We start from the raw sequence: 27879 nt of genomic DNA on the forward strand, positions 1-27879 counted from the left end.
ACGACTTTGTATTCATTTATGGCTTTGTGTTGCATTTAATGTGATGTTAAAGTAATTAAGTTGATTGCGGTCAGCTCGATGGGCACCGATCTCATAACTGCACGGAAAATAACTTTGACTGCTGCCCGTACAGCTGGAGGGAGGTGTGAACGTTACGGGGGGTGGGGGCGGAGCCCGGACGTCCTCGGCCGAGGTCACAAGTCGAGGGATGTGCCCGTTTACCGCGGTGGACTCATGCAGGCCGGTTTCAGCAACTGCTGCCAGAGGCCCCAGAATGCGCAGTGGCCCTTCGGAGCCATACAGCGACTTTTACATCCATTCCTGGAGCACCAAGACCCCCCATCGTGACCCAGTTAGCACAGCACCACCCCCCCCATCACTCCCTCATCAATGACTCTATCAGCTGATCGATTTATAATCAGAGCACCAGTTACCCAAGCAGGTGATAGGACATGGTCAAGTGACTGCACTTTTTAAACACTGAACTGGGTCATTGCAGGTGGCGCTCTGGGGTGCAGCTTATCAAGGGTGGAAGTGTGAACATGCAGAATCGGCAGCGTACGCTCAACAACAAAACTAACTTATTCTAGAACTATCAGCGCCCAAGAGTCAACGATCATACAGTAACTTCGAACCTAATAAGCTCGGCTTATTCACCATTGCATTGTCATTATTGTTAAAACTTGCTACATATGTGGCGTTGACATGGATACTGACCAATGGATGATGGACGTCAAGTTTCATCTGCAGTCGTGCTTCGCATTTGTGCACGAGACATCAGTCAACTCAACAACAAATTGGAAGGGAGCATATAAGATAGATAGATAGATAGATTCATTGATTATTGATTATTTTACCGGGTGGTAAATATATAGAACCTGTACTAGGTGACAAGCCAAGAGGCAGCAGAGAGGACGATTTGGCAGCTGCTGCTCGCAATCCCGGCAGTTACATTATAGCTCCAGCCTCATCATTCATTCGTGATTTTGGCAGATTGCTGTAATCAAAAACGACACTACCGACACGCCAGGCCCGTGTTCCTGCAGAACAACGAGATGGGCGGCCTCACATAAACCCCCCAGAAACAAAGGGAGCCTCGTGTCCCCGGTGGTGGAGATGGTGGGTCGCGACCCCTCCAAGGAGACCACCGGGCACTTCCCTCCGTCCCAGGTTTCCCGCTGAACTTTTCAGCTCTTCCCTGCAGCTGCAATCGCGCCGTTTCCACGGATACTGACTGTACTATATTGATCATGATGGGATGCGACGCACGAGGCTCCGGGGCCGAGAGCAACGGGAGCTGTCCTCCGACATGACGGACGCCACGGGACTGTCTCCGAAACGCAGAGAGCGACGCGCTTACGCGTTACGACCACGGGATTGCGAGATACCTCTCAACGCCGGGACCAGCTCCCCCAAGTCCACAGCAACTGTTGGCCCACTTTTTTTGAGAAAAAAACCTGAGCACCCCAAAGTAATTTACTCCATCTCCATCTTTATAAGGGCAGAGCGGCCCGCTGAGAGCCCAAGTGTAATTTTGATCACTGCCGCGGGCGGAAACCACGAGGGGCTTCATTACGGCAGCTCATTCTGCAAGCGAGACCTTTGACACCCATCGCGGCGGATCAATCTGTATCTGGACCGGCGATCCGGGGATGAGCCCGAGCACCGCCATTAAATCTTCTCCACTTAACATCATATTAATGTTATATGTGTTTCGTACCAACCAGAAAGTGGGGGTGGAGGGAACCAAATAAAAATGTTACATGAGGTGAGACTGTGGACAAGGATGACAAGTGACCTTCCGTAGGGGCCTACTGCGGTGCCTCCCCCCACCCCCACATGCAGCCGTGCATTAAAAATGGACATTGCACTACTTGATGTCTATTAAGAGTAGAAGTACTCTTTGGACCAGGCCGTACTGCGTCTCGCCCTCTCCGACGTCCATTTACTCCATTTGTAACAGTAGCTGGAGCATTTACGCGAACGCCATCGGCCGTCGCCACTGCATCGCCGTCGCAGATCGAAGCGCACGATAGGAACTAAGTGCTCCGGCCCGCCGTCTCCCTGCTGCGTCGACAATGAGCCCGAGCCGTTTCTGTTCGTGGCGATTAAACAGTGACGTGTGGCGGCGCTGCTCGGCGTCCGGCTCTGCAATTAGCTACTGCGTAAAATCGTTTAATAGAAATAAAAATAAACACCCTTCAATCCCTCGAGGGAAAGTAGCCGGAACGTTTTCTCGGTGTACATTTCTCCGGTTCCCCATGCGAATGTATCCCGAGAATTTACGTTTGAGTATTTCCTTATATCCCTATATCCATATAGTTCCAGGCTGCGGGAAAGCGACCTGATAAAAATTCTGACAATGTCGATGTGATGCGATAAGGCGCTCTGGAGTGATACATTCCTTCCCCTCACACCCCCCCGGGGACCACTGGGGAGACGCATGAAAATGCGCACGGGTCCCACCCGAGGAATATGGCGCCGAAACAGTCCTTTGTGTTGCCCACCTAATCGTTCACATAATGGCATCCCTGGGCCCCGGTCCACGGCCGACCGCCTGTGTACCATAAATAGAAGCGCGACCCGTGTCCTTGTGTTTGTTTTTACCCCCTGGTGTCGCTGGCGAAAAGGCCAAACGCAGCCGCGCTGCAGTATATCGAGCCGGAGAGGACGCACATGGAGTGCTCAATACAGACCGGAGTTTTACAACGCCCTTCTGGTCAATAAGCGACCGACCGTGTGGAAGAGATATGACCAGGTGGAGCAGTTGCTGCACCTCAGCACTGGCGATGCTACGCGCGCAGAGTTGAAGTGAAGTGGACTGTCCTTTCTGCGTGCTGTTGTCCGTGAGGAGGACGATGTCCTTTCGGAGCCCTGGAAACGCAGGCCCTTCCGGAGGGACTATTAAGGAGCAGGAGCTGCACTGCGCTGATGTTTGTTTTACCAGTGTATAAAAGTGTGTAACGGCCGAAGTGCCGTTGCCCCTACACACCACGACACACAGAAGCTCCTCCAGCTCTGGTCGGTTGAGGCCCCACTTACTAGAGGTCCAAGGTTTGAATGTTTTTGGCTCTGACTCGGATGTGGTGGAATGATTTCCCTCTGGTCCTCAGAGCTGCTGAATCCCTCCTCCCGGCTTTCAAGCAGGGTCTCAAACCCTCCTCTTTTGGAACCGTTTCTCTGCTGATCTCCTGACAGCTGCATAAACTTTCACCAAATTACCTTTTTTTTAATTCATTTCTAACTCATGAAACATAAGCTAGAAAAAATGTAAGTGTTGGACTAATTTGACAAACACACGTCTGCATCTCTCCATCTGCTGCTGCTGTGCTTTCGTTCACTTTGGAGAAAAGTGTCTGCCAAACGAATACAGGTAAGTTTATCCAACACTTTTCTCCAAAGCAACGTATAGTGTAAATTACACTGTTACTAATCTATCCGCCCAATTAACTTGCACTGTATTAGTTCATGGGCGTTCATCATCAAAGGTACAACAGCAGGAAATATTTAAACCCTGGACCCTCTGATTAGAAGGCAAAGTATTTTACCCTCAGCCCATGTACATGTTCTCTAAGTAAGAGCACATTTAATTTTAAACACAACTGAAAAAAAACACAGATATCTCCAGCACGCACACACACACACACACACACACACACACACACACACACACAGTCTACAATCACTAGTACCAATCCAGCAACGTGGGGCACAAGGCTGGAGGGGGAGGGGACACACCCTGGACAGGATGCCAGCTCACCACAAGGTACCCCAAGCAGGACTCGAACCCCGGACCCACTAAACAGAAGACTGTGGCCAAACCCGCTGTGTCACCCTCCCCAAATAGCTCTAGCCCAATGTCCAACTGCCTGTAACTGAATAAAATAAAATAAAACAAAATAAAATAAAATAAATGTATTACAATTTGAAGCAATGTGGTAACGAAACTGGAGAGAGATGTAAACAGTAGCTCCACACTAATCTGTATAATTGTAGGGTTGCAGGTTGTGTAGTGGTCAGAGTTGTGGTGAAGGGTACAGGTTCTGATCCCTCCTACTGCTGTTGTGCCCTTGATCACAGTACTTACCTTGAATTGCTCCAGTAAAAATCACCCAGCTGTGTAAAGGGGTAAATCAGCGTAAGCAGCTCAGTGTTCTGAGTGGCTTTTAAGGAAAGGTCCCCACACACACACACACACACACACACACACACACACACACAGAGGGAGGTAAATGACATGAATCATTCTGAAGTGGTTGCTGTGTTTCCTGCGGCCAGTAGGGGGCGACACTGTTCATCCCTACCAGCAAGGCTTTGCTCTGTACTCCAGGATCGCGATGCATCTGGGTGTGAAAATCACCAGGGATCCTGTGCAGATACCCCTTAGCCTGCTCCAAAGTGACACGCAGCGTTAGCTCCCGATGGCATTGCCGCGGTTCACGGCACCCAGGTGGCCGTTTCATTAGGCACAGGAAAGCGCCATTCTCGCTGAAAACCATGCGGCAGTAAACAGAGCGGAGGAGAAATGCACAGCCAGCTAAATGCGGAGCCCTAAGCCTCCCAGAATCAACGTGTCCTGTATGTTTTTCTAAAGCTTCGGCTGCCGAACACCAGAGAGGAGCTGCGCTCAGTGCGTTGGGACTAAAGCAAAACAAACTCAGCAATATAACACTGTCTCAAAATTATCCACAGCCGGTAACACTGGACTGCAGTTTATTTTTATAGCCCTGTATTATACTGTGGATCTTGCAGCGAGTGGAGACGCTCTTAAGGGTCTTAAGTATAAAGTGTTCCTCTTCCTCCTCCTTGTGAAGGATCGAAGCGTCTCTGACTTTGCCGTTTTGCACTTGAAACCATGTCCAGGACTGCTTGACATACAGTAAACATTTATCTCCAGGAATATGATTCCTTTGTGGAACTGGGTTATATCCCCAAGGCCCCACCCCCAGTCACATTTCATAGATGATCTAATTAGTTTTTAAAAGGGTTGATTATGATTATGCCTTAACTGATATTATCCATCAGAGACAGCCCATTACATTTACATTAACGTCTACATTTACATTTATCCATTTGGCACACACAGTGATGTACAGCTCTGAGTAAACAAAAGAGCATCAACAACAGACGCAGACACAGCATTATGGATGCACAGCTCTCTGATACCACCATGTTGCTGGTTCCCATCCTTCCAGTAGCTCCTATAGAAGTGAAATTCAAATTGCAAATATAGCAATTTTCATAGCAGATGGGGTTGAACTCATTTATGGAGCTGTCAGGAGATCAGAAGAGAAGTAACCTTCAAAGAGATGGGTTTGAGACCTTTCTTGGATGTGGAAGGGATTCAGCAGCACTGAGGGATGCAGGGAGATCATTCAACCCTATGGAAGTTAAATAAAATATGAAACACATCGATAATCATAGCAGATGGTGTTGGACCATTTATGGAGCTGTCGGGAGATCAGGAGAAAAGTGGCTTCCATAGAGATGGGTTTGAGACCCTTTTTGAATTCTCGGGTGATGCAGCATCTCTGAGGGACACAGGGAGCTCATTCTGCCTCCTTTCACCACAATAGCTGGTTATTGGAGTTGTGCTGGAATAGCAACATACATAGATTAAAAACTACTGATGTGGACAAACGCTGTTGCTCTAGAGATGGGGGTTAATAGTATTTCCAGTGAGCGCTAGCCGAAGCATCACCGATATCGAGCCGTAAGGTGCCGGCAGAGATGAAACCGGCTACAGCTGTTCTGTAATCTGCAATCTGCGCTGCATAGCGCTTGTTGTTTTATTGATTCCGCCGACGGCATGGGATGCTTCCCCGACGACTGCTTCCTTGTTCATCTCCCATCAGATCTCGGACATGGCTGGACCTATGGGTGGCGTGGGACACACTGCGTGTTGAGACCCCTTTTAAAGCAGATAGGAGGTGTGATTCATCTTACATGAGAGGGGGGTTGGGTTCCCAGCCTCCTTTTTCAGACATCTGCTGCTTCGGCTTCCCTGAGATGCAAATTGAGATTATTGCAGAGCAGGGGTGTGCAGAAAGGGTACCGATAGGAGAGCAGCATCCTGTTACCGTGGCGATAAGTGCCAGCCACTGGGGCTCGGACCCTGGGGGAGGTCTCCGGGATGTTGGGGGGTGTCCTGGGCTACAGCTATAAATTCACCGCTGTTGCTTAAGAGTGAGAGAGATGCCTGAGACCGATGTTCCTCACCCGGTGATTCATGGGGCGGTTCTCCCCCTGGACCTCCCTGTCTCCGCTGTCACTGTGTGAAACACTTCAGTCTCCACAGGAAGGACCGAAATTTCAACAAGCGGCCGCGTCTGCATCTATTCAGGTGAAAAGACCAGAATCCCTCCTCGTTGATATTCAGCGGAACGTGGGAGAATGTCACTGCCGGTCTCTCCGTGCAGATTATGCGTATCAAGATCAGCTAATTAGATGCAAATGCAATGCAAAATATTATAAAACTGTCATGCCAGTGTGAGTTCTGCAATTTAGTTCTTCTGCCGAAAATAACACCGACACATCTCAGTCCTCACATGATTAGCCAAAGGTTTATTTACTGTTTGTTTGCGACATCTTTCGTGCTTTGGCAAATAGCCCAGGAGCTGTTGGAAAAAAAATAAATAATGAATGAATAAATAAATAAATAAATAAATAAATAAATAATCTGTTTAGTGTAATTACTGCTGATTGCAAAGATCACTGGATAGAGCTGAACTTTACATGCAGCTCATAAAGATTTTACATAACACTCGTTTTTCTGCATTGCCATGACAGCGCTGCACCATTTCATCAAAAGAGGATGGAGCGCTTGAACATAAAAAAGGCAGAGACAAAAATTACTGTGGTAACGTGCCTTCTGTGTACTGCCTTCACCCCCTCCACCTGATTAAAAAGCATATTTACTGCATTAAAGTATCTCTATCAGGAGTGATTTTAGTCTGTGCATTTGATCTTTGTCACCACATTGTCATTCATACCCTGCTGTAACCTTGTGAGATTACCATCAAGATTCACAAGGAGACCAGCAGGTGGCGCAGTGGTTAGAGCTGCTGCCTTAGACTCCAAAAAGATCTGGGTTTGAATCTACCTCCTTCAGTAGTTCCCTTTAACAAGGTTTTTGTGCAGAACTGATACAGTAAAACTTGCCCAGCTGTATAAATGGAAAAGCATCTTAAAATTACATCAGACTGAAGAAAAGGATGAAAGAAATAAACATCATCCATTCAATGGTTGTGTACTAAATCCCAGCGGATTCATGTTTCCCACAGAATCTGAAATATAATTTATTGATTATCAGCGAGCCCTTAGCCGACTGGATGATGCATGTGCACAGAAATGCTGAGTGTGGCTGAGGGCCGGAGTCAGGGTACGAGCAGCTGCTCGACGGTAGGCAGCCTATGTTGTGGGAAGATGCTCTGGAATGAGGGCAAAGTCTGATCTCGATGCTGCTGTGTGTTTTCCGTCCTTTGTCTTGTGTGTGTCAAGGTGGTTCTGGTGACCAACAAAGCCACAGGGATGAAACTGATGTCTGCACCCGGAGGCCCCCCCCCCCCCCCAACACACACACATACAGCCCTGGAGTGAATTCATCTCCCTTGATGCCATAGATGTGATCTTCTCTGGCATGTAGAAAGTAGCGTGTAGGTGCCAGTGAATAATGCAGAATGTAGTCTGTGTGTGATCCCAAAAGTGAAATAGCGTACTGTATATAATCGATATATATCTTACCATACTTGAATGAATTTCCTAACTATTCAAACAATAAACAGTTAGCAGATTCATTTGAGTATGGGGTGTCATTTGTTCTTTAAAGGCAGAAGCAATCAGTGTCTGCAGTGAACCAGAACCATTCCAGCAAGAATTATGTCATTTGCTTTACTGGTGAATGGGTGAATGTTTACATGAAATTAAATACTTTTTTTAATCGAAACCAGTGGCATAATTTGTGAGGCACTAGGTGTGACGAAGGAAATACAGCAATAGTACTTAATAGAGTTACACTGGGTGCTCAACTTGCAAACACAACTGGGACAGCAGGTCTGTTCTTAACTCTGTTTGTAAGTCCAACCAGTAATACAATCTTAATAATACTGAAATAATAGTGACATCCCTCGATTTATCCACTGGCTGGGTACTGTAAAAAAACCTCAGATAAAGCTGTAACAAATTTTTTAAAAATTACAAAATAAACAAAAAAAAAAAAACCTGGGTCGTGATGGCTTCCAGTGTTTATCCCAGAAACAGTTCATGTATTTTTGACAACAGACGTGAAGAAAATACAATCAAAAATACATTACTCAACTGAGAAAAGGTCTGTGTCTTCATATATTCAAAACTCAAATGTGTGTACCAAGAGGTAGTAGAGTATTCAAAAATACTGCAGGAGGAGTACATTAAACTTGCCTTGTCATACCAACGTCTTAAAGTGTACAATTAATATTCACATTAATATTGACTTGTACACTTATTCACATTAAATTTGTTGTCTACATATTTCATGTTTAATTTGACTTAAAATGAGCACTAATCCTCTATTTTTAAAATGTTTATTTAAATGATATTTTAGAAATATCCTGAATAATCTTATACTTTTGAAATAAATCGGGGGTGGTATTTTTACATTTTCTGCTGTGATACGTGTAGAAGAAAATAGACCATGGACCATATTTCATCACTGGTGGCCCACATGTTTACACTCTGGCTTTAAAACACAGCTGGTTTCCTGACCTTTCCATATGTTTGTGCTGCTCTCTGAGCTCCCGCAATTTACTCGGTTAAGATCTTATGCATGTTAATAATTTATTGCATTTCCATGTTATAATTACCTGGTGGATAAGGAAAACCCAAAAAGTAAATGAGGGAGGTGTGTACAGGGATCCACGGACTGGAAGAAACACCAACAAACAAGAGTAATATTAAAGGGCAGGGTGTATGGGTGTTTTTGTTTAGATGATTCTGATGGACCGCTGGGGGTATTATACTCGGTGTTTATCTGGATTTCAAACAACAGCTTGATCCATTTCAAACCCAGCTCCAAAGGCAGCCGCTGGCCCATGATCTGAGTGGCAGTTGAATCAGGTCACATTAAATCTGGTGCTCTGAGCTCTCACGAGGTCCTAGATGAGCACACATATGAACTTAAGGAGTCGCACTAGTTCTAGTTATGCACTGTGACTAGTCAAAGTTGTAGTTTGGTGCAGTGACTCAGTCAATGATCATCTATCACCTGTTGACTTTTGCACGTGCAAAGAACAACACATGCATTTGAACAGTTTTTTTTTTTTTTTTGTGCATCTCTTAAAGGGTCATGAGGACCCCTCTGATCACACCCAATTCTACCTGCTGCTGTCTGTAGAGTGGAGGTCAAAAGATTACGGGGTCCTTGGAAGGCTTTCTGCTGCATGGAAAATCCTGCTCAAATCACAGCTTTTCATTAAAGGGTATAAGGTCCTTTCTCTGGTTTTACCATGCTGGAATGCTGGATATGTCAACATAACTCAGATGTGATTATCTGTTTAATCTTCACTCCTCCCTTGACTGTAACTTCAGTGTTTGTTTTTATTTTAAACTCTGCATATATGCTTGTGGAATAAGAAGGAGTTTGTTCTGTGCCAATCAAAGTTTCATTACACTTGACGGAAGCTTTTTTTAATAGCTGACAATGTTAACTGTCCTGGTCAGTAGTTAGAATTATTCATCAGATTGCTTCCTGGCCAACTTTGAGTTGCGTTTTGAGTCTGTATGTCACTGAAGAATGAAGGACTGCCAACCTTCTTGTGACCATGAGGAAATAAAGTGTCTCCGAAGTGTGAAATCAAAGGCATTCTGGTTCAGACTGCATTGGACTTGGTAAAGACCACCAGCTGTGTGACCAGCAAAGCAGCCAGCCCCACATCATGATGCTGCCACCACCATGCTGAACAGTAGGAAACGTACAGGCACAACTCATCAGCCCAAACTCTATGATTTACAAATACATGCCAATAGAACCAAGATGTTTCATATTGTGACTCATATGTTTGAAAGATCAATCGCAACTTTGCAAATTTGCAGTTTCTGTGTTTTTGCCCCAGGCAAGTCTTGTTTGAAGCAGATGTATTCAAACCTTTGACTGGTACTTCGTGTTAGAGAATATGTACTTCATCCCCATCACCGGAGCTTTTTCACATTTTTGATAAGCATGCAGACCTAATCAATTTCTGAGGTCCCCTTCCAGACTGACATTTTGGCAAATTAACAGCCGACACCCCCCGTTCACAGCGTTGGCCTGGAGAGTGCCTATGCAAATGTAAATGACATTTACAGCATGCAGAACAGGGCCGGGTATTTGGATGTTACTGCTGACTATGCTAAAGAGTCCCCTTTTTTGCAAATATTAATATTTAGCATTTGCTTTTTTCCCCCAGCCGTTCACCTAATGTTGGAATAAATGCAAAGTGAAATGGCAAAGGGAAGGCATGTTTTAACAGGGTCATAAATTGCTACAAAGTGCTTTGGTCAATTGAAAAGAAAAAAAAAAAAATCACTTGAAAGGCATTGAATGCAATGCAAGTTTATTATTCAGCTGTTTTTTTCCCTTCTTTTTTCATATATTTAAACTTTCTTCATTTAAGTAAAGCAAGCCCTATGATATCATACTTCATTGTGCCTCAGGTGCTTGTTACATTCTTATAAATTTTAAAACAGCAAGACGTGTTGGAGTTTTACACTTTAAAAATGCACCAATGGTGCCGCAGATAAGTGGATGAGGTATTACACTTGAAACCAAGTGGTTTCATTTTTAACCATAATTACATTGGATCCTCACCAGACAGCCATGAACACACCTTAAGAAAGGTTTTCATAAATACTCAGCTTTAACTGTACTTTACTTGGAAGCTAAAATATTGTTAATTAAACATAAAACATGGGGCCCCTCAGTCTTTTCAATTCCCAGTTTAAAGCTACATGAAATGACATATTTGTAACAATATTGCACAACTGTTGCCAGTGGGAAAAGATTTTTTACATCCATTGTCCAATGGGTATTTACAAATTAGCCAGTTTTAGATTTAGAAAAAAAATCTGCTTCACTTTTAATTTTTCATTAGCCGATGACAGAGTCGAGAAAGAACTGTGTCATCTTAAATATTAATACGGCGCATCACTGGAGAAATGGAAACATTAGTGAGAGACAGCCGTAGGATACAGGCGGAGCAAGATTTCCCGTGTCGGTGGAGACGAGCATATTGTGTCGATTAACGGCCGTATTAAAAATTCCCTCCTTTGCACAAAGCGCATGTGTTGGGAGGAATGGGGAAGAAATACTGAGCACACAATTTGTTTTGTTAATCTTCACAGATTGTGCAGAAGTGGGGCGAGAAAAGTGGATTTGACTCTCAGGACATTGCACCGGGTATTTTTTAAATACTGAACTCGGCAGAATGTATTCCCACGGCAAGCCGAGGAGACGGCCTACCTACAGGGAGCCTGGGGCGAAAGCGTTCGCTCCGGAGCTATAATTCACCACCCCGCCGCAGGAGACCACGCCCATCTGAAGGCCATTTGTGCGTTACCCGCGACTTCTACTATACAGCATTATTACATAATTTATTCATCATCATGTATTTTGTGTTATTACATCACATTAGCCACACATTTATCATATCATGTCATTAAAACATTATTAGTCTTCATTGTAAATCACTTTGGAGAAAAGTGTTACTACATAAATTAATATTTGAACACTTTTGTTACAATGCTAAGTTTGTATAGCAAGTGATTTACAATTATTTTCCAACTTATACAGCAAGGTAATTTTTACTGTTTCAGTTCAGGATAAGTACCTCCATCAAGGGTACTATAGCTGGAGGTGGGATTCAAACCCACGTCCTTCAGTTACCAGGTGATGGGTCTAATTACCACATTGTCTGTTTCCATGGTAATTCTCTCCTTGTACTTTCAAAATCATAATCGGTTCTCCGATTTAGGTAGTTTGTTGTTACAAAATTGCCATAGTTGTACATCGATTTACACAATTTACACAAGAGAATTTATTTATATTTGAAACAGAGGTATTTTGGGGGGTTAAATGCCTTTGCTCAAGGACATATGCAAGCACAATACACGGACGCCGCCAAAACATATCAGCACAGCGAGTGTCATTTATTGTAATGCAACAGAAATGTTTGACACCTGATCCCTCGCTGTCCCAACTTCCGATGACCCGTTTGACTTTGCGCCTCCCCCACGGTGAGACCATATCACAGATGTGGACTTCTGCACCCTGCTGTCAATCTGCCTGTCAATCGTACCTGAAGGGGACACCTCGGTGTAACCGGTGTGCGGCTGGCACTCCGGGCCATGCAGGAGGGAGAGCAGTCACACCTGAATCAACATTTCACTTCTAATTAGGAAGCCGATGTGCAGGGGTCACACATTTTAAACAGCGCTGTTATGTCTGGGAGATGCTCCTGGAGCCCAGATTGCTTTCCTATGTCATTATGCAGTGTCAGGTGTGCTAACATATGCTGCAGGTTTGATTTGGACACAAAAGAAGCCCATGCAAGTGGCAGCATGCGAGCACTGGAGTTTCACACAATGCTCTACCTCTACTGGAATGACCTCCAGCTGTCGGTCTATAGGTGTATGGAGTCATTTCCAGTGAAGAACAGGCTCCACAGCCTCAGCATAACTATACACATGTATTTAAGTTCGCTTTACTCCACCTTACAATGACTTACCGTATACAGCTGGGCCATTTTTACTGTATTAGTCCACTGTAAGTCCTTGGTTCCACAGCAGGAGGTGGTATTTGAATCTACATCCTTTGGGTAGACAGTTTTCGCTCTACCCACTATGCCGCCTTACAGGGGTACAGTTGTCACGTGTTAATATTGTTCAGTTAGCTAATTCCTTTCTCCAAACACTATTTACTATACTAACATTCGGTTTGTACCATAGGCTACTTACACCGACTCACCCGTGTATGCAGCAGGGTAATTGTTTGTGTACCAGTACAGTAAAAGTGCCATTCAAGAGCACTACAACAGGAGGCGGGATTTACATTCATCTGAAAAGCTTAAACTAACTTTACTTACAATTATTTACCCACTTACGCAGCTGGGTAATTTGAATAGAGCAATCTGGGGTAATTACTGTGCTCAAAGGTACTGCATCTGGAGGTAAGATTCAAACCTGCAACCACTGGGTCCAAGGGCATCCGTTCTAACCAGTAGACCACCAGTTCCGTATTTCTGCGGTAAACTGTGCTGCGTGCCCTGAAATACCCAGTGAGTTCAAACACTCGTCTGATGGCCTCGCGACCAGGGCGGAGAAGCATCGCGTGGCTTTTCCGGCGAATGAGACGACCTTGGTCCGAAAGTGGCACTTGACACGGAGACTTAGCGCAGGCTTTCTGATGAGACTTTTCTGGAAATAGATTCCATTTCATCCATTCCAGCTTCACGGCATTAAGTGGTTCCATCGTCTGGTTCCTTTTCACCCTCGCCTCTGCTTCATTCCTCAGTGTGGGCTTTAGAGGAATAATACTAGGATTTCTGTGTGTCCTACAAAGTGGGGTACGAATAATATCAAAATACATCACAATACTATGCAGTTGCTCATAAACCATGTAAAGGTTCTGCTTATTAATTCATCTTCCAGTTGTTGAACTCAGTATTTACTTACTTTTTTGACACCGTTACCCCAGGTTTTCGTATTAACATGTATTTATCTGACACCTTTATCTAAAGCAGCTTCCAAGGTTACTACACTGCTAATAATTACCCATTTTTCCAGCTTGGCCATTTTCACTGTATCGGTGCAGAGTAAAAATAGCAATCTGCGGTATTACAGCAGAAGGTGGGGATTCAAACCCAGGTCCTTTGATGACAAGGTTAAAGCTATGACCACTTTACTAGTGTAAGGTTCCAGAATCATAATGGAAACAAGTGTTAAAGTTCCACTGAGTTGATGAAAACTTTTGACTGAAGCCCTTCCGGAAAGTTCTGTCCTCCATTTGTGTCCTTGAAAATGGTGTTTCCATCATCACTGTGACTGACTCCATCCATCTGGTTGTTGCCTATCCTCTTCTTTTTCCTTCAGCTGTTCCCATCCAAAGTATAATAACCTCAGTCTAGTCATTTGGGCTTCCAGTGAGCGTTCTGGCTAAATTTGATCCAACATCCATCTGTTTTCCTGGCTGTCCAAGAGGTCCTTAAAAGCCTTCAGCACCACAGTTCAAATGAGTCCATACTTATAATGCATCATTTTCCTTAGTGTCCACAATGACCATACGCGTCAAAAATCTGGACTGGTGGGCATGGTACACGGGAGAGACCAGATGGAGAGTGAGATGTGAGGATTTATGCTGAGTTTCATTTTTTATTCCTATGAACTTCAAGTAGCAACAAAAACATTTAAAATACAAATGGTTTCTCAAGAAGAATCAAACAACTGGTAAGATTTTACCAAGACTGAAAAGCAAAGACTATGAACAAACACAGTTCAAGTCAAATGTGAGCATAAAGCTCCGAAGTATTGACTATAAAACACAAACCATAGTACAAAATTCAAACTTTACTCATAGAGAAGTGTTCTGGTGAGCTTCTTGGTCCCAAAAGAGAGGAAGAAAAAAAGATTGTTCTCCAACCTTCCTATTTGTCTACATCCTTGAAAACTGGCCACACCTGCTGCTTGCGAGTCCAGGTAGGGAGTGGGTGTGGCTCCAGCCCGTCTCAATGGGTAGCCCAGGTAATTTATGCAAAATCTCGACAAATGATAGGCCTGTTCCGCGGCAGCGATAGTGCAGACAGCATCCATGAATGTGTCCCTAACAACCATAGGGAGGTGCTGTCTCTGGTTTCCTCACACTCTCCAGGTGCATGAATCATTCACCCACTGGCTGAATCACCCTGAGGGGGGTGGTAACCTCCGTCTAACCAGTGCTGGAAACACTACGTGTCACCCATGTACCATGTTGGTCTCTGTAAACATGCTGTGTACCTGAACTCAGATTGAAAATGTTTAGAAAAATGGGTAGAATGCTGGGCTTGTTACTTTAGTTTAAACACCTGTGTTAAGGATACAATCCACGACCACTTCACGGATTTTGCCCTGCAAGCTTCAGGTCAAAATTACAGTTTGTCCACCACCTGCTCCCCAGCACCCCCCTGCCGTGAAAGCAAGAAGAACCAGAGATGGCCCCAGAGCCACCTGTCTCTCCACCATCCCTCCTGCACAAAACCACACGATTCACTTCAAATAGGGCTGCGGGTTCCACGTTTGTCAGGATCTCTGTTGCTTTGATCAGTTGGGTCGCCTGATACCGTAGGGGGCGCCACCTTGGGGCGAAACGAGTTTGGTGCACCGCTGAAGTGGACCCCCTACTAAAAAGCAGTAGAAGAGACTCACCCCCCCAGTACTCCTGGAAATGGGCACATTTTCACAGTCAAGGCGTGAAAACGAGAGTTGAAACCCTGTGAAACCTGTCTTCTCACTCGTGCCATCCTGTGTGTGTGTGTGTGTGTGTGTGTGTGTGTGTGTGTGTGTGTGTGTGTGTGTGTGTGTGTGTGTGTGTGTGTCGTCTTGAAAACATTTCTTAGTTTACATTTAATTGTTTATCTGAAACTTCCCTCAAAGACATTGAGTTTTAATTTATTTACACCCAATTCTCGATGATTCTTCACGTTCTGAATGAAGGAACATCATTATTCATTTGATGTTTTCGTCCGAATCAACTTACAGTTTTAAGTTACTTTGATTTACACATTTATACAGCAGGCTACGTATCACTGCATCAGTAATCAAGGTGCAACAGTACCAGGTAGGATTTGATCCTGACGTCTGTGGAGGGTGGTTTACAGCTCTAACCACTACGCCCCCTTCTGGCCACAGTTCATTAACCCCTTAGTGAATTATACTGCTAGAAAGGTGGCATTTTCTGACCTTTGTGGCATTTTAAGTTGTTCTTTGAGTTGTAGGATATCGGACCGTTTCATCGCACCTTTGACCACGGGGATGGACATTGACGTCTTCCGGTTGTGGATTCTGGGAGCACAAAAATGTGACTGTACCCCCCAGCTGGAGAGGGGATACTTGTTTGCTCCATATCGCCCTGTTCTCGTTGCTCTTGTTCTCCTCTTTGGATATCACCCCCCTCCCCCTTTCCCTCGATTCCCTCTGCTGCCCCCCCCACCCCACCCCACCCCACCCCACCCCACTTCTTCAAGTTTAGGAAATTGATTCTTAAAACTGGAGGCTATTCTTTTTGATGTCCGGCTCATTCGGAGGGTCGTCTGAAAGGTTAATTGGCTGCATAATCATCTTAGCGCAGCTGAATAGGAATGAGGCCGCGGGGATTACAGACACACTTCCTCTTACTTCTATTTATTTATTCCCTGCCCCCCCATCACGGCGGGGTCACGTATGACACCGGGGGCACAAAATGACCACGCCTTCCTCATCAAGTGATCATCTCTAGGCTCACTGTTGCCATGGTGATGATAAACACATCCGTCACAACCCTTGTGGAGTCGTGAGGGGCGGAGCTCCCACTGTTCGCATCATGATGTCCGATGTCTCTTTTCACTCGGTGGGTGTTCCTCCTCGATGATGGGGAAGTTCATCATGACAGGTGGAGACAGGAGACAGGAGACAGGAGGAGGGGACATTTCCAAGACATTCAAACTGCATTTTGTGCTCCAGTGTTAACAGAAACGTGAAATCTCACTAAATAAAAGGGTCTAAAGACGTGACGCCTGTTGACAGCACTGATTTATAATAGAGAGGTGAACTGTGGCCCTGCAGCATTGAAAAGATCAATCAGATTAAGAAAAACTGGGGCAAAAACAGGTTTTACTGTTTACTGTTTGTTGTAAATGTAAGAAATGAGGAATGTCCAAATCTGGATGGTTTTTATTATCTGAAAATGAAATCAAGCCCCGGGAGACTTTTTATTTGATGCTTTACTCTAAAGCAACTTACAGTGTTAAGATACTTACACAGATTTACCATTTGTACAGCATGGTAAATTTTACTGCATCACTTCAAATGGATCTTCTTCTTGTAATCAATTATCCATAATGTCCTGGGGGGGGGGGGGGGGGTGTGGTGGCTACATAACCATGTGAGCAGCACCTGTTGAACCATGTCATGAAGTCTTGAGGTCATGGGTTTGACTCTCACCCTGCAGTTGTACCCATGATGAAGGAATTTACACTGAACTGACGGGGTAAAAGTTTCCCATCTGTGAAAATGGGTAAATGAGTGTTAAGTTCAGCACTCATCTAACGCAGTACATCAGTTTGGACAAAGGCATTAGCTCAACAAAGCAGCTCCCAGCAACAGCTCTTCCACCCCCAGTGAGGGGGGTGGGGGGGTTGCCTAATCGTCCGCCGCACCCCACAGCCGAGCTGATAAAGTGTAAACAAACCGTTCGCAGACATTGAAAGAGCCACTGCGTCCATGTCCAGACAGAGCGCTGACAGTGCAGGAGATCCCCCCCCCACCGCTAATTGTGGGACCGCTGTAAATCTCCCTTTGATATGACATTTCTGGAACACATTGTGGATCAATTAGGTCCAGTTTAAAGTCAATATGTTAGTTTAATGCGTAATTTAATGTGCTGTGACAGCGGTTTAGGCGCCGCTCCCCGATACACTCCTCCAGAGCCATAATGAAGCGTGCGCTCGCTTTGAAAGGAAATCCATACACATACGAGTGTGTGTTTTAATTAGTGTGTTATCACCGTGCCCTGCTTGTTTTGGTAGACGAACACTCTGGGTGCATCGCTTGCTGGTCGAACAGACGACCAACGGTCCGAAGTGTTGAACGCAACTCGACGGGGCCTCTTTTTTCTTTTTTCCCACCAGACAACTGCGAGGGCCCCTTGGGGGCCGCGGTCCCGCCGAGCGCCTTCGAGAGCTCCACGCAGCTGTCCGAGAGCCACGCCCCACGGCTCGCCAGGCTCAATCGAAGAGAAGGTAGGTGGTGCTCTTGGTCCTCCGTGGAGCTCCTCAGAAACTGAGCCGGATTCGAACCCGCGTTCAGACCCACAGCCCGGGAGAGACGATACACCAGCGATACCTGCCGCACCGCACATTTATATTTACTAATTACTAATTAATGTTAATGAAACATTCGTGTGACTTTTGTGACTCTTTGTGTGTAATAATTTAAATGTGGAAGAGTAAATATTAAATGTGTATTTACAGCAATCATATGTTAATTATTTTGTTTTTTTTTTTTTCATTTTCTTCAAATGCTTTTGCAATGCAGGGTGACAGTGGTCCAGAGCCTATCCTGGACGTATAGGGTATGAGGAAGGGTACACTCTGAATGGGATGCCAGTCCCACACACACACACACACACACACACACAGACACACACACACACATGCACAAATAAAAAGGGAAGTTTACAGTCACCAAGCCACCTGAAACACATGTCTTTGTTCTGTGGGAGGAAACCAGAGCACCTGGAGAGAATCCACTTGAAAGCGAGCGAGGAGAACATGCAAACTGCACGCAGCCTAGACCTGCCATTGTGTCTTCACTTACGTGGAACACGTGTTTGAGTCCCTCCTCTGCGTCTCCTGGACAAAAACAGCAAACGTTATAACTGCAGAAAGGCTCCGTTAGAGGAACCCGGGCAGGAAAGTGCTGATGAATGAGTCGCGATGCTCATTAATATTCAGAGTTCTCCCTGGTGAAACAACATCTGTTTTGTTCGTGTGTTTCACTCTAGATTAAGAAACTGAGATCAAAAGGACTTTTCTTTCCGCAGGCGCACACACACACACACACACACTCTTATGACTTAATCTGTGTAATTAAGGTACGGGGACGGCACTCGTGAGAAACATCTCCTTCCCGGGTTTTTTTTTAGGCCTGTCATGCAGAAGGGGTCGCGCTCCTCTGGAGGTGGGGGTGGTAGGGTGTGTGTTTGGGAGGCAGGGGGATTGCTCCGTAAACGATGTCATTTTCTCGGAGACGGGAAAGGGACCTTGATTTCTGAGCGCTCCCTCGGCCCCGTGCGCTGTGCCGCCCCGCGGCGTGTGAGTAATGGACCTTTCAGCGGCACCCGGCATCCGGCACCGGGCCCCGGCTGCTGGAGGGAAGGCGACTGCTGCTGTTTTTTTGGGACACGTATAGCGGCGCGACCCCCCCCCCCCACCCCACCCCACCCCTCCCCACCGCACACGCTTCCCTTATGGACTCCTCTTGGATGCAGAGTGAATGTGAGAAGGTCAGAAAGGTTACAGCCAATGTTCTGTCACATTTCCTCCTATACAGTAAATAAATGCCGCTCCTCCTGAACTTAGAAACAAAACTGGGATCCAACGTTTGTGTGACTTGATTTGTTTGTAAATCTAAAGCCCTTTTCAGCACAAAGTCAGAATCAGCAAAAGCATGACCATGAACATGTTCCTTGTTTCATTCTCTTGTTAGCATTTATAAAAACATTCAATAAATGTGCTAGAAAATGCAAAATATATAGATATATTTCATTGTTTTTTCTTTACATCAGAGAACATTCAAACTGAAAATAATTTGAAATGAACGAAAGTGTGAAATGTGCCATTTTCATAACTTTCTATCTCACCCTGACAGTCGGCACCTGTCACTTTCAGCTTCCTTTGTTATCTACTCAGTTAACAAAAGGTTAATAGAAATAGAAATTTCACAATTTATTTCTTTTATCAAAGCTACAACATGTTGCACAACTATCCTGAGATTATAGATCTATAACACATTTCTATAATGCAGATAATCTATGATAAATTTAAAAACAGGTTGTGTGACTATTTAAATACTTTTATTACTTTCCATTGACTTTTTATTATCTGAATTAATTTATAATGGCAAATTAAAATTCCCTTGCCTCCAAAAAGTTCTATTTAATGCTGATGTTTGGCTCTGTAAACATAAATGTGGGTATTTATCAGTTACACTCACACACCAGACACGGAAGCGGCTAAGGCACCTCTCAGCTTCCTTTCAACTTCCTCTAAGCTTTCTGTCAACTTCCTCTCTCAACTTCCTCTCAACTTCCTCTCAGCTTCCTCTCAACTTCCTCTAAGCTTTCTGTCAACTTCCTCTCAACTTCCTCTCAGCTTCCTCTCAGCTTCCTCTCAACTTCCTCTAAGCTTTCTGTCAACTTCCTCTCTCAACTTCCTCTCAACTTCCTCTCAGCTTCCTCTCAACTTCCTCTCAGCTTCCTTTCAACTTCCTCTCAGCTTCCTCTCAACTTCCTCTAAGCTTTCTGTCAACTTCCTCTCTCAACTTCCTCTCAACTTCCTCTCAGCTTCCTCTCAACTTCCTCTAAGCTTTCTGTCAACTTCCTCTCAGCTTCCTCTCAACTTCCTCTCAGCTTTCTGTCAACTTCCTCTCTCAGCTTCCTCCAGGCTTCTTCTCAGCTTCCTCTCAGCTTCCTCTCTCAGCTTCTTCTCAACTTCCTCTCACTTTCTTCTCAGCTTCCTTTCAACTTCCTCCCAGCTTCTTCTCAGCCTCCTTTCTCAGCTTCTCCTCAGCTTCCTCTCGCTTTCTTCTCAGCCACTTGCCCAAACAGAGTTGTTGTTGCAGCGCTGGAGGAAGTTTGGCTCCTCCGACCCCCCTCCTCGCGGCTGCATGTAAACAGTTGTTTGTGTTTTCAGGCTTTTCTCCAAATGACAAACTGCCCGAACACTGATAAGCAAACAACCCCGAAGTCGGCTTGCGGTTGTTTGCCGAGCGCAGCCCAAACCCTCTGTGGGTCGGAGGCGCTCAGATTATCGGGGGCTCTGGACCGTCGCTGCGGAATGAGGCCAAAAAAGCCATTACCCATAAGCCCATTTTTCCTTAATCGTGGGGCAAATGTATCTTAACTACGCAGCGTGCGCTTGTGGGGGTTTGTCAAATGCATGAATAGCTGCCATGAAGTCATTCCAAGATATTAACACGGAAACTGCAGACGATTATTTTTAATGTGCAAATCCCATCAAACGTAAATCTGCTGCTGACTTTCCGAAGGGGCTCCAGTCACCGATAGCGACTATAAACCTTTTTTCCGTCCCAGACGCCTCTCAACACGCGTGTCCTGTCGTCAGCGGTACGGTAGCCTCCTTTTCACACCACGTTTGTACTTGACTGATTCTGTTTGGGTTTGAAGGCAGCAAACTTCATTGCGATACATTTTCTTTAACAAAAGGAAGAGCAATACGGTCAAATATGTTTCTCTGGCTCCTCAGTCTGCAAACACAACTGGGAGCAGAAATCTCTCCGTAACTCCAAAGTCACTTTGCCCAATCGATGGAAAAATTAATGAGACAAATATCTCTTTTTTTCATTGCTAAGAATCTTTAAATTTTTTTAAAAATTAAAAAAAAAAAACTTTTTTATGTTTTAACTAACTTTGTGTAGCATTAAAACTAATTTAAAATGATGGAAAATAAAAATATGCCGTCTCCATAATAAACTCATATTCATTGTCAGTTCTAAACAAATTCATGTCATAAACATGTGCAGAGTTCCTCATTCCAGCACTCCGGAAACAAACTGTAGACGCTGTGGAAGTGAGTTGAATCACAGCGGAGCCGCACTCCTGTTCCTGCGATGCTTCTCTCTGCCATCTAAATGCTTCATGAGTAAAAATGCTCCTCCTTCGCTCTACTCCAGATCAAAATTATAGAACATGGAAAAAGTAGAAAAATTCAAGTAAAAATGAACATTAAAATGATTCTGAAAAAATATGTAAAATTAATGAAAAATCAATAAAACCTTGAAAAAGTTTCCAGCACCTCTAACTAACCGGTGTATAAGCCACACAGATGCTACATATGCTGCACAGTTTCTCCATCCTCCAGGGGGTCTTGTTCCACAGGTGTTCTCGCGTCTGGCTTCTCTTGCAGGAAGCGGGGGCTGGGCGCCGCAGCGGACCGACCGCAACCGCTGGCTGCAGGTGGACCTACGGGACAGGGTGGAGGTGACAGGCGTGGCCACGCAGGGGCGCCACGGCAGCTCCGACTGGGTGACCAGCTACCAGCTGATGGTGAGCGACACGGGCCGCGCCTGGAAGCGGTATCGCCTGGAGGACGGCGTCACGGTGAGTCCCGGAGGGGGCGCCGATGTTGCTCTGCGGCTGCTGCTCTGCTGCCCCATCAAGGACTCTTAAAATGCTGACCGAATAATATCCGTCGCCACAAAAATTCATAGCTCGTGGCCATGTGAGAACTTCATAATGTGGATATTGCGAAGACGTCTCTGTGCCGGCTGGCATCCGCTCAAAGAGGTATTTATGATTATGTGAGCTAAATCTTAGGGCAGCGGAGCGAAAGTCTACAATTATCTCAACAGGGGTCGAATCATTCGTCAGCACCGCTTTCGTTCCTTCGTATTCCTTTGTTAGTGTAATTGGGCTCTGGATGGTGCGGCTCCCTCCTGTTTGACACCTTGTCAGGTTTATTGTGAGGGCCGAGAGAGGCGCGCGCATGAGCGCATCACAGGTGCTCCTCAGCGATGTCTAATAATGTGCTTGTGGCAGTTCCGCCGCTAATCGACCACGAGCTACGAGGCACGGGACACACACAAGGCCCGATACACTCGACTAAGCGCTTAGCCCTCTACGGCGCACCGGCAGGTGTTTTCTGCTTCAGTGGTCTGATCCCTTATGACTAAGACCATACCTCTGAGAGTTAGGGTTGGTTCTCCTGCACATTTGAAAGAAAACAGTGATATTTTCCATGAAGTGCAGCTTGACTGAGTGAGTGAGTCTTGTACAAGTGGTGTGAAGGAACCACAGCTGAGAAAACAGTGAGGAACATCTGAGAAACCATTGAGGAATATCTGTGAAGCTTTTGAGGAACTTATGAGAAACCGTTCAGGAACCTCTCGGAAAACAGTGTGGAACTTTCGAGAAAGCATTGGGGAACTTAATGGAAATTGCCGAGGAAACGCTGAGGAACTGTTAAGAATCTCTGAGGAAACAGTGAGGATTTTCAGACAAACCGCTGAGGAATGTCTGTGAAACTAGCGAGGAACTTCCGAGAAAACATTCAGGAAACTCTGAGGAACCGTTCAGGAACCTTTGAGAAAACACTGAGAGCATCCTTGAAACCACTGAGGAATTTATAAGAAATCTTTGAGGAAACTCTGCGAAACAGTTGAGGAACCTCTTAGAAAACAGCAAGGAACTTCTGACAAACCTTTGTGGAATCTCTCAGGAACCACTAAGAAACACTGAGAAGCCTTAGAGGAACTATTAAGGAACTTCTGAAAAACTGCTAAGGATCCAATCAGGAACCTTTTGGACTCTAAGGATCTTTTGAGGAACTATTAAGGAACGTCTGGGGAACTAGTGTAGAACCTCTAAGGAAGCTTTGTGGAACCACTGAGAAACCCCTAGGAAACCACTAATGGGGGCATGGCCCAGGCCTGTGGGTGGAGCACTCACATTGTCTTTGATTGGCTATGACATTTGTGACATTTATTCTCCTGCTGTTTTAAAGACGACTTTTTGAGGTCCTCATGGCAAAGCGTCTCAGATGGACAGGTTTACATGATCACACTGTTACTGTTATTTTTCAGCTTTTTTCGGCTTTTTCCAGCATGTTTTTGAGGTGCCCGTTTTCCCCGACACACTTTGTTAGCCTGCAGTGCTGTGCTTTCGGAGATCCTCAGTAAAGTGCTCGAGGCTGCGTTGGATCTCCATGTGCCATGGCAACGTCAAGGATCTCGAGCTGAGAGCAAATGGGACAAGAGGGACGTTACAAGCTCAGCTAGTCATTTCAGGTTTAATGCTGGATGTGCTGTATATTTGCAGGTTTTTCTTTGTTCTTTCAGCGTGAACAAAAACCTTATTAATCCCAGAGGTAAAAAACTGTAGGCAGCAGCAGTGTTTATTCTACAACAACACTGTAAAACATTTAGAAGACATTTTTCGACAAATCAACTTGTAATTTTAACCCCTTTATATAGTAGGGTAATTTTTACTGTATAAGTCCAGGGTAAATGCCTTGCTTGAAGGTACTACTGCTGGAGATGGGATTTGAACCATCAAGGACAACAACCATAAGCACTATACTACCAGCTGTGCCACAGCAACATACGTATGGTGAGAAATGTACAACACAAAATAAGTGGGTAAATCATTAAAAAAAAAAAATAAAAATCTGCATAAATACACACAACTGGGGGGTGGGAGGGGTTTAGTACCAAAAAAGCAAAAGGCAGAATTTCTCCCTTTACTTAAAACTTAGGTTATTCACATACAAATGACATTTTACATGTTTTACTATTCAGGAAAGTTGATTAATAACGTATTATTATTATTATTATTATCATTATTATTATCAGCCTCGTGCCCTGTGTTACCAGGTTAGGTTCCGGTTTGCCTTGGGACAAGCGGTTGTAGACATTGTGTGTGTGATACATGGATAATAGTGACTTTTTAATCCTCACTGTGAAAGGGGGCTGTTTCCAGCATTTCTTCATAAATTTAATGAGCTCACAGAACACACGTGTTCACCAGTCCCGCTACTCACACGCGTACGTGGGCAACCTCCAGCGTCCGTGACCTTCGCCGCACTCAAATTCAGTCTTTTATATTCATTGACATTGATTTCTTCAGCAGATGCTACCAGAGGTTTTAGTGCATTTTATTTTGCAAACTCAGCTTGATCAACAGACCCCTGAGCGATATAAAGGGCATTGTACAGTGATTATTATTCCTAGTTCTGATGATATAATAATGTAATACATTTATTTATCTAGCAGACACAACTTCCAATGAGCTCTATGTAGTGTGATCAGCCCCAAACCTTATTTACCAGGGTAACCAACACTGCTAGACACACTACTTACAAAGGGTCACTCATCCATACATTGGTGGAACACACACACACTCTGTCACTCACACACCAGAGGTGAACCTGAACAGCATGTCTTTGGATTGTGGGAGGGAACCAGAGCACCCAGATAACATGCAAATCCCACACAGGCTGAGCAGGGGTTGAACCCACATCCTCTCGCATCACCCAGGCGCTGTGAGAAAGCAGCCCTACCCACTGTGCTTCTGGGTCCCCTCATTATAAATTGAATGTGTGTGTTTTGTAGGACGCCTCACCGCAGAGGGCTGATGTGCAAGTTACAGTACTTGCAGGTAAAACATGCAGGAGAAGCCCTTTGTTGGAGTTCAAGGTTGTTAAATAAAAGCAGTGTATATGTATATTTTTAAAAAAATGGGAGATGTAGCCTGGTTTGTATACCACGTCTCCCAGGATTATGAGGATCTGCTCTCTAATTGCACGTCTTGGGAATTAAACGTCCAGGCGCTGTGGCCCTCACAGCCGCTCTTTGTTCATTTATTCAAATGCTGTGTCTCAGCGAAGCCCTTATAAAATATTTCAGTGATCGAAGACGGTTTGACACATCCATTCATGTGTCTACTTCAATGTGAGTGGGAGGGGAAAAAGAATAAAAATATATTAATTTTACAAAAAAGCAAAAGTAGAAAATCAAGAGCTGGAATTTGACTGCCGAAGCGACTGGATCAGGGACCTTCGTGTTTATTAGACAAATTAGCGTTTATTTGCATTTGTTGAAGGAGACCTTCAGGTCCTGACGGGTGGTGTTATATTTATGTTTTTATATTTATTACAACGAAGTAAGTTGTGTATTTAGGAATGAGGAGATACGGATTGGGGAATGAGGACATGTTTTTCAGAAAGGACAGTAATATGGTCCCACTGTTGAGATGATTCCGGAAGTCTTTCTGGACAGTGTCACAATCACTATGTATTCATTTATGTGAAACTTTCTACCAAAGTTTCTCCCCATGTTAGGTTTGGGTAATAAGCTACTTGCAGTGATTTACCCATTTACTGAATATAGCAGGGCAATTTTTATTGTATTAAATCAGGATAAGCACCTCGAGAAGGTGAGGGATGGGAAAAGGGATGTGAACCCAGGCGCTCCTGACAGCAAGGTGATGCTCTAACCACTGCATCACCTGTTGGCCTGGTTGCTGGGTGGAGTGGGGGGGGGTAGGGGGCATGGGAATTTAACTGTTGTTTTCAGCTCCGATTCACCTGGTTTCCCGCGGCAGACAACAACAAACCTTGCAAACAAATAAGTCCGGTTAGATTGTGGTCGGTGTGGCGGTCTCGAGTTTCACGTGGCGTCGGAGCCCTTTCTAGGCGCAGCGCTGTAACCCAACCCACGCAGAAGGGAGCGTCTCTCGGCATCTCTGGGGCCACACGGCTGTGTCTGGAATGGCTAAAAATAACATCCCCGGGAAGCATGGAGGTTCGCGTCTCCAAAGTGCGTGTGGAGCAGCGACGGCGGTGCCGTGCGTCAAAACAAAAATAGTCAAGAATAGTGTAAACAAATTAAATTGTCATCTTGAGCCGCCTGTAGGGGGCGCACATGTGCATTTCCGCTCCCTCAAGGTTTGGCTGACTGAACACACTTCTCCATCCATTTCATTGCATTTCATTGGCAGGACTTAGCAAGGTGTGTATAACCCTATTTGTACCTTAAGCGGCAGCAATTTGAGTCCTGTTGCATGGTGCGCTGCGCAGACAATTTATGGACAAATTACTGCTGTGTTCACAGCAGACCATAATAAGCACGTGTGATTATTAGGAGTTTGTGGTTTTAATGCATTTGGCGAGGAAGGACAACAGGGCGTACAATTTGCACCGTTGTGTTTCTGGGCCAAGATGATTTACTTTACTCAGTTTTTTTTCTCATTTATGCTGTACGCTTGTGCAGGAAGCACAGCTTTGGGACGTTAGTGAGCAGAGGGTCTCCTTCCTAGGGAACCAGATGAGGGGTGTGTGCGTGCGTGTGCGTGCATGCGTGCGTGTGTGTGTGCGTGTGTGTGTGTCAGTCAGCTGATGGCAGGAGACCCGGTATCAAGTATTGCCTCCAGTGTTCCCACCCCACCTCCACCTCAGCGGCCCCCCTCGACCCCACAGACGGGGCCCGGATTCACCAGCGGCGAAATGTTTCTCAGCTCGGTGTGATGCTCACGCATTTCAAAGTGCTGTAACGACTCTTTCCAAGGCGTCAGCTGATAGCGCCATCCGATCCCAGAAACAGAGATAATGAAGACCCATAATGAGTGGAGGGAAAACTAGTGCTTCATTCTCATATATGTTTTTTTTTTTCTTTTCAGAAAGATTTTATTCTTCGTCAGTCTGACCCCTAGAGAAAGGACTCAGTGCAAATCACAAGGAGATGCTACCATGAGTGCAAGCAATGTTCAGTGTTTCTCAAATTTAATTTGTATTTATGTGACACTTTTCTCTAAAGTGATTCACAGTGTTAAGTTACTTACTATTATTTACCTATTTATGAAGCTGGGTAATTTTACTGGAACTGTTTGGGGTAAGTACATTGCTCAGAGGTGCAACAGTTAAAGGTGGGATTCAACCCTGCAACCTTTCGGTCTAGAGGCAGCAGCGCCAACCACTGCCCTACCAGCTGTTTATGTGCATCTATTTGCTTGCTTTAAATTATATTGTCTATAACATTTCAATAACATTTATTGCATAACAATAATACATGTATTCGATGCATATTTAAAAGGAAAGTGGGGAAAATTGTGAGACCCGCCAATTTTCACTGAAAGGGTCCGGTTTGAATCCCACCTCCTGTTGTAGTACCTTGATCAGGGTACTTACACTGAATTGATATAGTAAAAAATGACCCTGCTTTATAAATGGGTAAATCAGTGTAAGATAACGTGTGTTTAAAACTAAGACTGTAGGTCTCTTTGGAGAAAGCATCAGTTACATGAATACTGAACCGATTAAATAAGGAGCAGAACTGCTCCATCCACACAGTTTATAGGATCCACAGAGCATTCTGGGAAACTGTCATTTCAGCTAATCGCGGTCAGTG

At 44.9% G+C, this 27879-nt stretch overlaps 1 protein-coding gene across 1 annotated transcript in view; it reads left to right on the forward strand.

Moving 5' to 3' along the window:
• The first annotated feature begins 9676 nt into the window (after positions 1–9676).
• cntnap5b (contactin associated protein family member 5b) overlaps positions 9677–27879 on the forward strand; it is a 69512-nt gene continuing 51309 nt past the window's right edge. Inside the window, exons 1-4 of the mRNA XM_029256923.1 lie at positions 9677–9691; positions 9850–9901; positions 17868–17978; positions 21885–22078. Coding sequence (XP_029112756.1) covers positions 9677–9691; positions 9850–9901; positions 17868–17978; positions 21885–22078 — 372 coding nt within the window. The remainder of the gene's footprint in view (positions 9692–9849; positions 9902–17867; positions 17979–21884; positions 22079–27879) is intronic.

Source organism: Scleropages formosus, chromosome 12, assembly GCF_900964775.1.
Source record: "Scleropages formosus chromosome 12, fSclFor1.1, whole genome shotgun sequence".
Lineage (NCBI taxonomy): Eukaryota > Metazoa > Chordata > Actinopteri > Osteoglossiformes > Osteoglossidae > Scleropages > Scleropages formosus.